Source organism: Electrophorus electricus, chromosome 1, assembly GCF_041902795.1.
Source record: "Electrophorus electricus isolate QZ-2024a chromosome 1, ASM4190279v1, whole genome shotgun sequence".
NCBI classification, from domain to species: domain Eukaryota; kingdom Metazoa; phylum Chordata; class Actinopteri; order Gymnotiformes; family Gymnotidae; genus Electrophorus; species Electrophorus electricus.
This window is the reverse complement of record NC_137497.1, coordinates 17,536,305-17,551,220: the sequence shown is the minus strand read 5'-3', so window position 1 is coordinate 17,551,220 and position 14,916 is coordinate 17,536,305. Positions and strand designations below refer to the sequence as shown.

General features: G+C 39.4%; 1 protein-coding gene across 3 annotated transcripts; it reads right to left on the bottom strand.

Moving 5' to 3' along the window:
* Positions 1 to 3,029: 3,029 nt before the first annotated feature.
* LOC145660128 (uncharacterized) lies at positions 3,030 to 7,836 on the bottom strand. 3 transcript variants are annotated; one of them, XR_014126320.1, is made up of 5 exons: positions 7,702 to 7,836; positions 5,687 to 5,743; positions 4,199 to 4,471; positions 3,561 to 3,957; positions 3,030 to 3,196 (listed from the first exon to the last, which is right to left on the bottom strand). XR_014126320.1 is itself a non-coding variant. In XM_081724172.1 (4 exons), exons 2-4 carry the CDS (start codon positions 5,739 to 5,741, stop codon positions 3,923 to 3,925), a joined length of 363 nt encoding a protein of 120 aa, XP_081580298.1. In that variant the 5' UTR covers positions 5,742 to 5,743; positions 7,702 to 7,836; the 3' UTR covers positions 3,030 to 3,922. The 3 variants fall into 3 exon arrangements, 2 of the variants coding, with proteins under 2 accessions (XP_081580298.1, XP_081580348.1); XM_081724172.1 differs by having other exon boundaries at positions 3,030 to 3,957; XM_081724222.1 differs by having other exon boundaries at positions 3,030 to 3,821.
* Between the last annotated feature and the right edge of the window lie 7,080 nt (positions 7,837 to 14,916).

Sequence of the window (14,916 nt, the reverse complement as noted above, 5' to 3'; positions counted from 1 at the left end):
ACGGTTGTTGTTTTTTCAAATACCAAGAACATACCAGTTCTGGAAATATGATCATTAATTAGTCTTATGATTGCATTACTATTGTATAGTAACTATTGTATAGTAATGCAATATATTTGTTTCAGTTAAATTTCTTGTGCTAGCAGACGCATGAAACGAGATAGAGAGAGAGAGATTTCCCTGTCCAGTTATCGCTCGTGTTTATTTATGAAACCAGTGACATACTCTTATTTGTGTACAGTACCTTGGACAGCGCCACAGTGTGCGACAAGGAATACTGGAGACTCGATGCCATCTGGTATTTTCAATGTTTACCTTTGTACTGGCTGATCTGGTTAGGTCGGAATGTAGGTAGCCCTCGTCCATTGTAACTTACAGTACTGAATTCTGTAAACGCGTCCGTTTCAGACAGATTTCTTCCATTAACGACTCTGCAACTCTCAGTTGTCTGCAGCTAGCATACGTAACTCTACAATTGTTTTGCCCTGCATACCTGAATACAAACGCTTTCATGCTACCTGACTGCCTATTGAGCTGCTACGCATGGGGGGGTGATTACTACAGTCTGCTGGCCAATGAGACGTCAGCGGGGCGGAGAACCGTCTGCGATTGAACCGCACCGCAGGCAGCTGCGCGAGCGTCTTCAATTCTACACGCGCGCCCCGGTCGTCTAGTCAATGGATTACACGGTTTCCCTGCAAGCGCAGCACCAGCTCACAGTGTTCCCGACGCATTTACACAAGGCCTACAAATTAGAGCTACAGGTACGTCTCGAACCTTTGGCGCAAAGCAAACGCGACATTTGCTTATCGCGACCGCGTCCTCTGCCAGACTAAGCTCTCCTCATCGACACGCCACAGAGCATAACTGGTTGCATGTTATGGGGTATGGTGCTACGCTGTAGACTGTTTTCTCCTTGAAATGCGCTGTCGTTTGTGCACTTTGCGAGCCTCTTCGCGACTGTTAATGCGCTCGTGTGAGCTTCGCACGGTGCGATGATGAGCTTGATATTATCATCATTTTGGTTCGAAGTTTGGTTTTTATAGCTGCTGCGGTCTTGCGGTTCTTTGTGTGTCTTGCAGCAAAGCGGCAACTTCCCTTTGGCTACTTACTTTTCTTGTTTACCTGTTCCATGATCTAACTGTTCTGCACACAGGCCACCATTTGAGCATGGTTGCTCACCCAGTAAGCTGTAGCGTCGTCAGCTAGCTGACCTGAGTTTGAGCCCACCTTACAATATCTAAAGGTAATGTTGGGTTAAAGGAGTGTAAACACAAGACATATTGACAGAACAAAGACATGTGGGCAGTGGCACCATGTAGTGTTACCACTTATTTTTATAAAATGTTTTATAACATTTTTATAATACATTAGACTATAGAATATAACACTAAAGTTTAAAATAAATTTCATGTTTTATAGTGCTAATTAAAAAATCATTACAATCTGAAGAAATATGATACATATAATGTACAACAAGCAATTGCCCTTGTTTGTGACCTTTGTTTCTTTTAAGTATGGGGTGGTTTTATTAAGACTTTCTTGGTATGAACTCTGATCTCACTTTCAGTTGAATAATAACTGTGGAGCAGAGTCAATAAAAGTATCTCACCATTTTATATGTTTGGTTTACTCCTTTGTCAGTACGTTATTGAATGGATGAAAGATTGTTGTTGTTTTTTTGTTTTGTTTTTACATTGTCTTTTGTTTCAGCAGGAAGCTGTAGATGTCACAAAAAAGCCCACCAAAAACAGAACAGAGCATGTTCTGTGTTGCACTGTGTACTTCCTTATTCAAGTATTAAGGGTACGTAGGAAGAGTCTGAATGAGTACTGCACAAACTACTAGTGGTCTCCGTTGACTGCGGTGAAGCTATCCGCGCGTTAGCGATTCACGGTCAAGTCCCCGAGATTCAAATTGGAATGCGCCTATATGCACGATATTGCGGTATTTCGTTGCTCAAACTAACGCTCCCTAAACAGAGAGAAACGGAGACTAACAGTTTTTTTGGAAGAGTTTTAGATTAGATTAGATTTTACGACAAAATTAAGCACTGCTCAAAATGATTTTCCTATATAGTGTTTCTCAGAGGTTTATCATACAGCTTGACTGCCAGCTAAAACAGGACTTACCACTAGTGCAATATTGCACATATGCAGGCCAAGGGGATCTCCAGTACTGAAAAATCACACTAAAAAAAAACTGAGTTGTGGCACTTGGCCATCAGATCAAATTTGAAAAAACTCTGCTGTGCCAATTTTTAAAAATATATTTATATTGAAGTCATTCTACTTTTAATGTGGTTTCAATGCTCACTCATACAGAGAAGGTATGATTACTATATCTATGAATTTTCCCATAATGCCAAATCAGTTCTACTACCACCAAAGAGTGACAACCTTTGACTTTCACAACTGCAAGACTGGGCAATTTCTACTGTACTATTATTTATTTATTTATAATCAGTTTATTTATTTATTTATTTAAAAATCAGTATTAAAGTAACAATGTGGTTAATGGGGCTTAGAGACAGTTATATATTACTTACTTATTTTCTTATGGTTTTACTCACTAAGTAATATGGTCATTTACATAATTTGATCTGTAGGTCTATGCAGTCTTTAAAATCAGCTTTGGTTACTTATGTTTGGGGTCATTTGTGACTGTGTAAAACATAAAACATTCAGATATGTAATGAGTTTCTTTCCCTGATTACCAGCAGAAGAGAACTGGTGTTTTCTGAATCAGGAAAGACCAAGAGTCAGAAGTGGAACTTTGTGTAAATGTAATGTGTGTTGTATTTGTCCAGTAGAAAGAAAAGAACAAAAAGTATGTGTATGTTGGAGAGGAAGCAGTTGTGAAGAAAGACAACAAACGTACCCCCATTTTTACATTTGCACTGGAGGTTTTCTCTTTAGTCATCCTACAGGAAACGGAGACACACTCAAGAGGATTGAAATGGAAATATCACAGACCAACATCTCTGCGTACATTTAAAACTACATTTAATTAAAGATTTTTCTCAGGAAGTAATATGCACAAGTGTCAGGAATGCTGGATGTCAGACAATATCAGGTTGGAGAACAAGTTTGCAAACATGGCTCTGAAGGTTTCTATTGCTTACCGAGGCTGTAAGGCAACTGACCGTGGTCATCTACAGAACAGGTGAAGTCCATTCATTTCACATGTGCAGGTGCTGAGACACAACAGACAAATAAAACAAATCTGAACAGGACTATTGCCTAAAATGACTGTTTCTTCACTACTTATGAAATATACGGTTAATTTAGGAGTTTTATATGTAATCTCTTTCGTATATTCTTGTTTCTCTTGCTGCGGTTTTCATTACAGACTCTATTCTCAAATATCCTTAGAGGTGCCATCGTTTAATACATTTTCTAGTTTATCTGATGAAATGAACCTAATAGAAAATTAACTCAATTCTCTAGTATTCTAGGGTGAAGTAAATGTCAGAAGTCATTTTTTTAACCCATTGATCCAAGGTCCCCTATGTTCACCTGTCTGTTGTCCCACCTTGTTAACAACAGAGAGAAATAAACCTTCACAACAGATGTGTCTTTGGCTCCAGGGGGATTAGAGGCAGCCTGGCCAGCCTGGCACTTGTCCTGACTCTTGGTTTTTTCCTCAGTCTTGCACACCTGGGGCACACGGTTGCACTGCAGCACCAGGGAGGGGGCAGGCGGAGCTGGGCATGCAGCTCTGCTCTCTACCTTATGTAAGGTCGCCCTCCTGATGAGCAGCGGTGTGTGGCAGCTCAGGTCATGCTGGTGGTGTCGGCTAACTTCGACCTTGGAGTCACACTGGCGGCATTTTGATAATATATTATTTGAAGTTTATCAATTGATATCCCACAATGTATATTAATACACATTCTCTGAGATTAAACTATACAGCATTCTCCTTATCCAGGCTTAATCTGAACTGAAGAATTCCAAGCTGTGGGGAAAAACAATTAGAAACTTCAATGTAATATACAACTGATTTGACCATGTAACCTCAGAACTGTAAATCTAACAGACATTTAAACATTACATACAAGCTCCTTCTGTTTTCCCCACATATTTGATGTTTGTGAAGTTTTCTATGTTCTACCTTATTTACTCCATATAAATAAAGTTCTGTCTACATTAATAACGGTTTAGTAACAATAACTAGGTAATCCATCGAGGACACTTACCCTCTATCTGTAGACTCACATCACAGATGTCTTTACCACTACAGGTGCAGGTGTACAAGGACCTTTTAGTGTAATCAGCATCAGTGATGGTGAGGGAGAGCTCTCCCTTCAGGTACTGATCATGGGACACGTGAAATCCCTCCTCTGACTGGCAGGATGTCTGGTTACACTGAGCCAGTATGTCATGTGGGTTACGATATAAAGTCCATGTGACCAGACCAGAACACAGCTGAGTGCAGGGCAGAGTAGCAGCATCATGAAGATTCACCTTTACTGAAGGAAAAGAGCCCGAAAGACACATTAAGAAAAGAGAGTTTAAAACGTTAGTGGTGCTTGAAAGTTTAAGAACTCTTTAGAAGTTTCTATATTTCTACATATATATTAACTAAAACTTCATCATATTGTCAAACAAGTCCTGAAAGTAGAAAGAAAGAAAATAAAACTAATTAAACCAAATATTAGACCCAATATTAGTCTATAATAAAATTATTTATAGAGGAAAATGACCCAATGTTTCATATCAAGGCAATAAATATTGTTTACAAGTTGATATTTATTATTTAGAATGTTATTTATTTTATCTTTCATATCCATGCATGATACAGCATATATAATACATCCCACACAAAAAATAATTCCCTACACAACTGAACCACAGTGGCTTTTAATGAAAAAATATCGGCTTGGTATTGATATCATACGACATTCAAATGCAAGACATCAGTATCAGATGTCTATCAACTGGTATCATGCTCTCTCTATAAATACAGTAAAACTAAAAATATCAACCATTCACTCAGGCTACTTAAATATTCTTGGTTACTTAAAGATGCATTTCTATGTAAGAGCAGAACTGACTGATACTGCTCATTAGTACGGCTGCAGGGACATCTGTGCCTTCTATGTCTGTGTCTACATGACCATTCTGGTGATCTTTTAATTAAAGGGTTCTGAAATGCAAATCTATTAGCAAAGTGACAGGAAATCTGACCAATGAAATTTATTAATTTTATGTTTCTCACTCCGGAGGCGGGCCTATAGCAGCCTGAACCTTCTCAGTGTTCTGAAGAAAGGCTTACGACTTTATTAGTAAAGCATCACTGTGTTCATGCTACCTTAGCCAGCTGACTATGAATGGGGTCTATGAGTGAGACAGACACTGTAATTATACAGTAGGTACGACGAGCTGAGCATCCACAGTGAGTTATACAGTACAGTTCTCATGAATAGCAGCAATGCAATAAATATGTTTACAATCCTTTTAAATGTTAAAAAAGTGGATGATATTGTTTATGCTGTGCAGCGCAAAATGAATTATTAAAAACCACCATCAGGATTTATAAATGTAATTAATTTGAATAATAATTGCATTAAATATAAAGAAGATTAAATAAAGATAAAGGTCAAGCCGGTACAATAGTCCGGTTAACACACCAAAGTCAAGGATGAAATTCTGATGACCTGAGAGAACCTGTTCTATCCACTTACCAGCTATGACTGTCAACAGCTGTAACAGCAGAACACAGTGACACCTGCTCAGCATGACTGAGGAGACAAAAGAGAACCCAGTCAGTACTGTACAGAGGAGACAGGAGAACCCAGTCAGTACTGTACAGAGGAGACAGGAGAACCCAGTCAGTACTGTACAGAGGAGACAGGAGAACCCAGTCACTACTGTACAGAGGAGACAGGAGGACCCAGTCAGTACTGTACAGAGGAGACAGGAGGACCCAGTCAGTACTGTACAGAGGAGACAGGAGAACCCAGTCAGTACTCTACAGGTAGGAGCAGCTGAGTAAATCTCACGGTGTTCACTACTAAGAAAAAAAGTCAGTCAGTCATTTACATTAACGTAATTATACCACCTGCCATAAAAGAAACAGGACTAAACTACTAAACAATATTAGAAACAGGACTAAAGCACCATCTATCCCACAGTAGAAACAGGACTAAACCCCACTACACATCAGCAGCACAGTAATCCTCTTTTACCAGAGGGGGTTAGTCCAGGGTCCAGAACATCACAGTCCTGCCTGCCAGTACGTTGTGTCACTGTTCAGTTCCCTTATTCCCAGCAGTCATGCTGTGTTTGATATTTCTGGCAACATTAAAGTGCTAATCAGACGGGACTCATGTTCCAGTCGTGTACGTAAAGCAACTTTACCACAAGACCTCTAGAGTGTATGACAGACTCGCACACAGGATCAGAAACCTCGGGATAAATTACAGACGTCAGTGGCTACTGGATTTACGTATTACTGTCTCACAGAAATATCCACATGATGCGTAGCTTTCGTTGAAAGAAACCACAGAATATTTTTCACACATCTGCACAGAATTCTGGTATTTAATGAAACCACTTATAGTAATAATGACTTGGGTTTGAATATTAGCTGGTTACATACGTGTAGGGGAATTTACTTAAAACTTCTGAGAAGTCATTTGCCTCCTCAAGCACTTCCGTGATTGGAGACAAAAGTGCCCAAACTCTGATTTGTGAACCCTGGATATTCGCCCGGGATTTAAAAACCCCTGAGATTACAGCAAACGGACGTTCATACCAGGAAAAAGGCTTCTCTCTACCAGTTCCAAAGATCTGCTCATCTGGGTTGGAGTATAATTTGAACAGGACTAACTCCAAGTGTTACAGTATGTACTAAAGTAGACAGTTACTGTAGGTGCAAGGCAGGTGTTCTTAATAAAGTGACCGGTTAGTTTATGTAGCAACATTCGTACTTTTGGTCAATATAGCACGTGGATGTTCACAAGCGTTTGTGTTAACTCGTTGGTGCACAAGTGGAGAATGAAGCGTCTGAGACACACGGGGCTGATTAGTCCGATACTCACAAGTCCATGACTCATGGAGAGGAGCCGAAGCGCCACAACAAGCAGCTACTCGCGTCTCCTCTCAGCTTCTCACACAAGCGCGATAATGTTTGTTAAGACTCTGGTCTGGTGCACGAGCTAAAGTCCCTAAATGAACACATGAACCCGTTCAGCAGTCCGCGAGAACAACCAGAGTTCTTAGCAGCCATGCAAACTTTAAAACAGCTGCACTAAATATTACATATTAACTCATTATCTATGCAGTTGGCTAGTTGCGTTCATAAATCAGACCTTCTGGCAGCTAGCGCGCATATTTGGACGGTAATCAGAAGTACATCGACATATAAACACTTTTAAACTCACCGCTACATGTCGAACTTGAACCTGAAACACGTAATGTTTCATGTTTTCCTAACTATCAAAAAAAGGTTCATCACTCGAAGCTTCATGATGCAGCGCACAATACAGTGCGATTCGTTCTACAATGATCACGTGACCACAGAGCCGGAAATAGAAAAAGCGTTCTGAATTTTTAACACTTAACTTTTGCCATCAAATAAGGTAGAGTACTAAATATTACATATTAACTTATCTATGCAGATTGATACTTTTTCCGTCCTATCTTGCTGAGTCCTTGTGTTCATTAATTAGGTTTATATAAACACTTTTAAACTCACCGCTAGAGATGTTGAACTTGAAATGTCAATTTTTTCTCCTCCGAACCCTTGTCTTTCCCTTTATGGTTCTTCCAACCTACAATTCCCCAAGACACACAAGTAGCAGGCCAATCCGTTTCAACTCAGGCAAACATGTATGCTTGCGGATAAATGTAAAAAAACCCTAAAAACCTAAAAACCCAACCAGCTGTCCTGCAAACTGACGCACGTGGACCGGCATGCAGGGAAGGAAGGAAGCGCGACGTTTGTAGGCGGGTCGCCGACTGTCGCGTAAGCTCAGGTTCAGCCGCCCAGTTCAGCAACATTATCAACTGTATCTATTAATATTTTCTATAAACTGTTACCATATAGAAAACATCACCCTTGCCGTTCTGGGTAGCCTACACATCATGCGTGAAAGCTTGTTTGTTGCTGTGGTCTTGTAGTCTGACATGCACTCAGAAACGGTATTCTGCAAAATTTTTAACATTTTCTTAGTACCATTTGGGTCACAAATGACGTGTTTCGCATTTTTAACGTCCCAGTGTATTTGCAGTGGTGATGTTGGCTTGAACCTGAAACTTCATGTGTCAAAAATGAAACCAATGCATTTGTGCTCGTGCTTGATTCGTTCTACAATGATCACGTGACTACAGAGTAGACCGGAAATAATGAGAAAAGGCGAGTTTTGAACACTTTTATCTTTTGCCATCAAATAAGGTAGAGTATTTTATAACAATACTATTATAATAATTATTATTTATAATTCCTTAATTTATAAAGTCATAAATTGATGGCATTTTATCAGTTTTGTTTAATGATAAGCTGTTCACAATTTAGAACTTAAATTTAAAATATATAAAATAGTTTTGCTCTTAAAGGTGACTTAGTAAGATGTGTTCTGGGTGCATTCTAAATGTATTCTGAATATATTACTGTTTTATGTATTGTAATAGAATGCATCACATTATTCAGCCATCAAAGTATTCTGCCCTGGATGTATGTACCCACATCAGCAATGAGATTTTGAAGACATGCACAACAGTCTATTTAGTTTTATCAGTTGCTTTTATTGAAACCACAAATGTCATGTTTTTTATACAACATAACACTTTTAAAAGCTGAAAATATATAAATAGATAACTAACTCACTAACTACCTAAATAAATAAATAAAGATCCCTTGCCAACCACATGCACAAAGCACTTTGAAGTTTTGGCCACCAGATGCCGCTATTGTGCCCTGTGTCATGAAACTGTGAGTAATGAACCTTTTTTTTTATACAGTTAGGAAGAAAGCGCCAGTGCGTTTGCTATCACTACTTACCACGCTGTGCCAAGCAGCGTTCCTGGGTCCAGCAAAAATCTTCTAAATCAGAAATCTTGTATACCATGTTACTAATACTACTATTATTATCATTTTAAATACACATTATAATAAAATAAAGATTTTGTCCTACCTCACTGTCTGTGTCCAGAGACATAATGCAATAAAGATTTTGTCCTAACTCACTGTCTGTGCAATTAAACACACTAGCTAATTTCCTCCCACCACCTATGAGTTTAGAATCATCAGAACCTGGGCATAATCTAATACCCAATCAAATCAAACGTGTTCTTTAGTCTGGTTGCATGTCTGTTTTTGAGGCCTGGGTTAATAGTATGACCAGGTAAACACTGACTACTGACACAAGAAACACCCTGTGGTGTTACTTTAAAGGGACCTTGGTTATCTTTGTGTCTGACAGGACATGTGGACCAGCTGCCCACAGGGTGTTAGAGGTGTGTTGATCACATGGAACTTTAACATCTGTTCTGTTCTGTTCTTTAATTGTTTACTGGGTAGAAAGTAATTGTTTGCTTTGTACACTTGGTCATGAGTATCTGTAAATGTATTACAAACATCTATGGAGAATCTATCCACACTCCCAGGAGCCTAACCATTGACTACTTGTTCAAGTGCTTGCTTATACAACTATACAGTAATTTTAGAAACCATGTGTATTTATTTGAAAAAGGTATTTATTTGGCTTTGACTAGAGAAAGAAAGAATCCCTATTTGTGAATCTGGCATAATACTGACCTGTTATTGGTACTGTACTGATTTAGTTCTGACCTAATACCTGCATAGTAGTGACACAGTACTGACCTGGTACTGACATAGTACTGACCTCATACTATCTTGGTTGTGGGTCTTGTGCTTGTACAAGTTTTTGTTGCTGGATTTGTTATATGTGTCCGTATCACCGCTGAGTTGAAAATATCCAGCCAGGCATCATCCTGAGGTGAGAAACTGAGCACTGCTGAAGAGATACAGGATGAGGTCTGTACTACATATGTAATGATGAGATACAGGATGAGGTCTGTATTACATATGTAATGATGAGATACAGGATGGGGTCTGTACTACATATGTAATGATGAGATACAGGATGTCTGTACTACATATGTAATGATGAGATACAGGATGAGGTCTGTACTACATATGTAATGATGAGATACAGGATGAGGTCTGTACTACATACGTAATGATGAGATACAGGATGAGGTCTGTACTACATATGTAAGCTGCATCACATCCCAGTGTGCTTCAACGAGGGTGAAAAGACTGATGATGATGATGATGATGGTGGTGATGATGGAATATTGGAGCACTGTGTTGTAGAGTAAATGTCTTTCAACAAACATTTTAGGTATAAACGTCAGTGCCTTCAGTGTCCTACTTTGGAACACTCTTCCTATATGACTGAATAATTATATGTTCCTGTAGGCCTGAGTAACTTTTACTCTCTATGTTCCTGCATGTTTGAGTAATTATTATTGCACTGTATATTCCTGCATATCTGAGTAATTATTATTATTATTATTACTCTGCATTGTCACGGTTGTCCCCTCCCTGTCATCTCGGTCACTTTAGCAATCCTGTCATGCTCTGTTTACTTTACAACATAGTTTTCTTTCCATGAGCTTCTTTGTTTTGATTTTTCTGTTACTCCCCCTTGTCTGGTTGTTCTGCCTGTTTTCTCCTGTTTCTAGTTGTTCCTTGTTATCTCGTGTGTATATTCCTTGTTAACTCGTGTATATATTTCTAGTGTCTCTCCAGTCTTGTCGCTGGTTATTGTTCACTCAGCTTGTGTTCATTGTACTAAGCCTCCATTTATACTAAGGTCCTTCTTCATTTCATGTTGTTGCCTTGTAACCTGTTCCCAGTTGTGTTTCTGTCAGTGTGTTGGTTCTATCGTGTTTAGCTTTCATTTTCTTTATCTTTTGTGGGTCTGTCTGTCTCCACATGTTGACTCATTCCACTGACCCTGATTTTCTGTTCCAGTATGTACCAGAGAGCTTGCGTCCTCTCATTGGCCTGTTTCAATATTCTCCAAAACACCGCAGAGCACCATTGGTCTGTTCCAATGTGCTTCTCCAATTTTTATTGGCTCTCCCGTTGCCATCCCGTTGCTGTCCCAGCACCCTGCCACACTTCTGACTTACAGCATTGGGTAAGTGAAGCCAGGCTCCCTTTTTTACATTTTCCCTTCAATTTGTTGCGCTCAATTTCTTTCTATGGCTTTTATTCCCCATCTCGGTACGTCCAGACTTTACTGTAAAAGCGAGATTTAATGGGCAAAGTTAGTGGCCAGACCGACAGACCGAGCTAACTAGCTGCTTGTTAACCTGTCTGTGTCGGACACAGTGCAAGCTTTCTCTCAGACATCTTGGTTATCAGTTGTGGGTGAATGAATGAAGTTATATTTAGTGAGTGATGATCTCTTCTTCTTTTCTGTGGTTACCCTCCATTTATTTCGACTTCATCTGAAGTTAACATTTGCGGTACAATGACCTGTGCTACTGAAAATGACTGATTGTTATTTCAAACAACAATTAAATAGCACTTAAGCTTCACTAGCTGGGGATACAGAGTTATCTGGTTAACTGCAAAGAAGCTCCTTTTGTCAAAGGAGCTCCATTTTTAAACACATGTTATTGACACAGTCCTGAGTAATGTACATTAATGCTGATTTAAAAAATGTTTAGGCATCAATTTTGGTATTAATTTTGGTTTGTTTCTCTTGATCCCTTAGAATGTTTTCCAAACTGGCATCTCCATATTCCAGGCCAGCGCCTGTGAGGGTGAGGTGAGTGGCTACATATACAGCTGAGAGAGCAGAGACATACACATTAGTGGAAGGTGTGCTGGTTAAGTCCACCAAGAGGGTTGATACTTGTGCTCGCTCTGACGGGGAGCATTTTGTAGTGGCCCATTTAAAAAAATGATGATTGCCATCGAATTGGTTGTCTTATTTCAATAGCTACAATTTATCAGAAAAATATGGTAGCTCTAAAATGTATTTCAGTCCATCCACAGGAGTGTTTATAACAGATGAGGTCACGGTATCTTTAGATCTGGAAGTATAATGCCGCAATACTGTCTGTCCTCCCTCCCCAACCTATAAAGACCTTCCTGACTGGAAAGCAGACTAGTGTGCACTCTCAGGGAGGGTTGTCAGTGTAAGTATTATTTGTAAAAATATTAGCCTAATTAAATATATGCTATGACCCTTAGTGTCATAAGAGATAAATTTAACCTTAATCTTAATCTGCGCATATCTTATACCGACCATAACAAACCATTACTGAAATGACAAACATGACACTTGTTTTTAAACTCTAAACTCGATTGACTGTTTAAATCTTGTCCATTGGTGTCCTCACAATAGCAGAGTGTAAATGAATTTTATATATTGTATCTAAGAACATTTATATAAATACTGTCTATGAAATCATTTCCAAATAGCATATGGCTAACAATACACTTTCTTACATAAACTGTGAGTCAGTGAAAGCACCACAGCAAATGTTGATTTTGCCTTTTAACACAAACGTTTGTGAACATCCACGTACTAAGTTGCTGTATTGACCAATTTTTATTGAGCGTTTATTTGCTAATTTCAGTAATTATTCAATGTGGTTGATTTGCAACTGAAGCCTCTGAGGGTAAGAGAAATATTAATATTGGTATTTTTTCACGTTGTTTTTTCCGCCGCTTGTGGTGACGTTAATAGGTGACTGCATTAATCGGTCATACTTATGTTGAATCGGTTTTCGTTGTTTGTGATTTGCTTCTGTTATTTCGCAATTGCTTTCTTTTGTGCAGGGATATACGTTTTGTTTTGTATTTTTTAATTAAGTGTCATTTGTTGTATTTACTAATCTGACTCATTCGGGTCATTAATCATGAGAGGGTTTAAAAGGATTTATTACTATCATCATTGTACTAGACACATTTCTGGAGGCACCGCGCTAATTTGCATTGATCTAACACGAAATTTCTGAGATGTGCTCCCTCTGAATGATTTCATTAGGGCGCCTTTAGGCAGAGGTTACACGCGGGTTTAATTTTTGAAACATTTTGAATCAAGTTTCAGGTTGAAAGGCGACATCTGTAACGGTGAGTTTAAGAGTTTTTATATAGATGTACTTCTGATTACCGTCCAGATATGCGCGCTAGCTGTCAGAAAGTGATTTATGAACATAACGGCTCAGCAATATAGGACGGAAAAAGTATTCATCTGCATAGATAATAAATTAATATTTAATATTTAGTGAAGCTGCCAGGAACGGCAAGGGTGATGCTTTCTTTAAGGTAACAGTTAATATAAAATATTAATAGATACACTTGATCATCTTACTGAACTGGGCGGCTGAACCTGAGCTTACGCGCAATCGGCGACCTGCCTCCAAACGTCTCTCCGTGTCCGTGTCTCCGCCTCGGCCGCTGTACTCGAACAGAAAGCTGAAGTCAAACTCGGGTTCCCATTTCGGGTCGGCGTGGCTTAGACTGCGTGGATACGGCTGCCTATCCGATGCTCGGAGAGGAACAGGGGCGCTCGCATCCTGCGCAGTCACACCGCACCTCTTAACTTTCACGTGAAAAAAACAAACCGCACGCATACATGCTTGCCTGAGTTGAAACGGATTGGCCTGCCACTTGTGTGTCTTGGTGAATTGTAGGTTGAAAGAACCATAAAGGGAAAGACAAGGGTTTGGAGGAGAAAAAAATTTGACATTTCAAGTTCCAACATCTAGCGGTTAGTTTAAAAGTGTTTATATTCTGACAGCGCAAGCTCAGGACTCAGCAAGATAGGACGGAAAAAGTATCTGCATAGATAATAAGTTAATATGTAATATTTAGTGCAGCTGTTTTAAAGTGTGCATGTCTGCTAAGAACTCTGATTGTTCTCGCGGACTGTTGAACGGGTTCATGTGTTCATTTAGGGACTTTAGCTCGTGCACTGAGCGATAGTAGCTGTGCGCTTTGTTCCCTCCGCGTGCTGTTCTGCCTTCTTATGCTGCAGTTCAGTAGATGGACTGTGTGTCTCCTGGCGTGCAGTTACCTCAGTAAATGCGTTTGGTAGGAGGTCATGTCCATGTGGCGTACAAACCTTTATTGCTATTAAATAATAATAATAATAATAATAATAATAATAATATTCAAAAACACTGTCGCACTCTGTGATTAGCTAGTGGGTTTCACAACCTCTATTTTTTATCACACATTTTTCTCCACAATATTTGCGAGGTCGTTAGATAAACAGCCCAAGTACGAATGTTGCTATATAAACTCACCGGTCACTTTATTAAGAACACCTGCCTTGCACATACAGTAACTGTCTACTTTAGTACATACTGTAACGCTTGGAGTTAGTCCTGTTTAAATTATGCTCCAACCCAGATGAGGAGATCTTTGGAACTGGTAGAGAGAAGCGTGTGAAACACGTGGAGGAGATGCGGACCAGAATCACTCAGTTTAGTAGTAAACTTGCTGGTTTATTCACCACGTGACACAGGCTCGCTCCTGGAGTATTGTAGACAGCTCATACATGAGTTGTAAAAACATCCACAGCTCATAACGCGTTACTAAAGAAGTAAATAACGATAAATGAAGAGCTGGGTCCAGCAACGTCCGTCACGCACAGTACAAAACCAACTCTTCCGCGTGGCCTACTGTATAACTACAGTGTCTGTCTCACTCATAGACCCCATTCATAGTCAGCTGGCTAAGGTAGCATGAACACAGTGATCCTTTACTAATAATGTCGTAACCTTTTTTTCAGAACACTGAGAAGGGATAGGTTGCTAATGGCCCGCCCCCAGAGTGACAAAATTAATCAATTTCATTGGACAGATTTCCTGTCACTTTGCTAATAGACTTGCATTTCAGAACCATTTAATTAAAAGC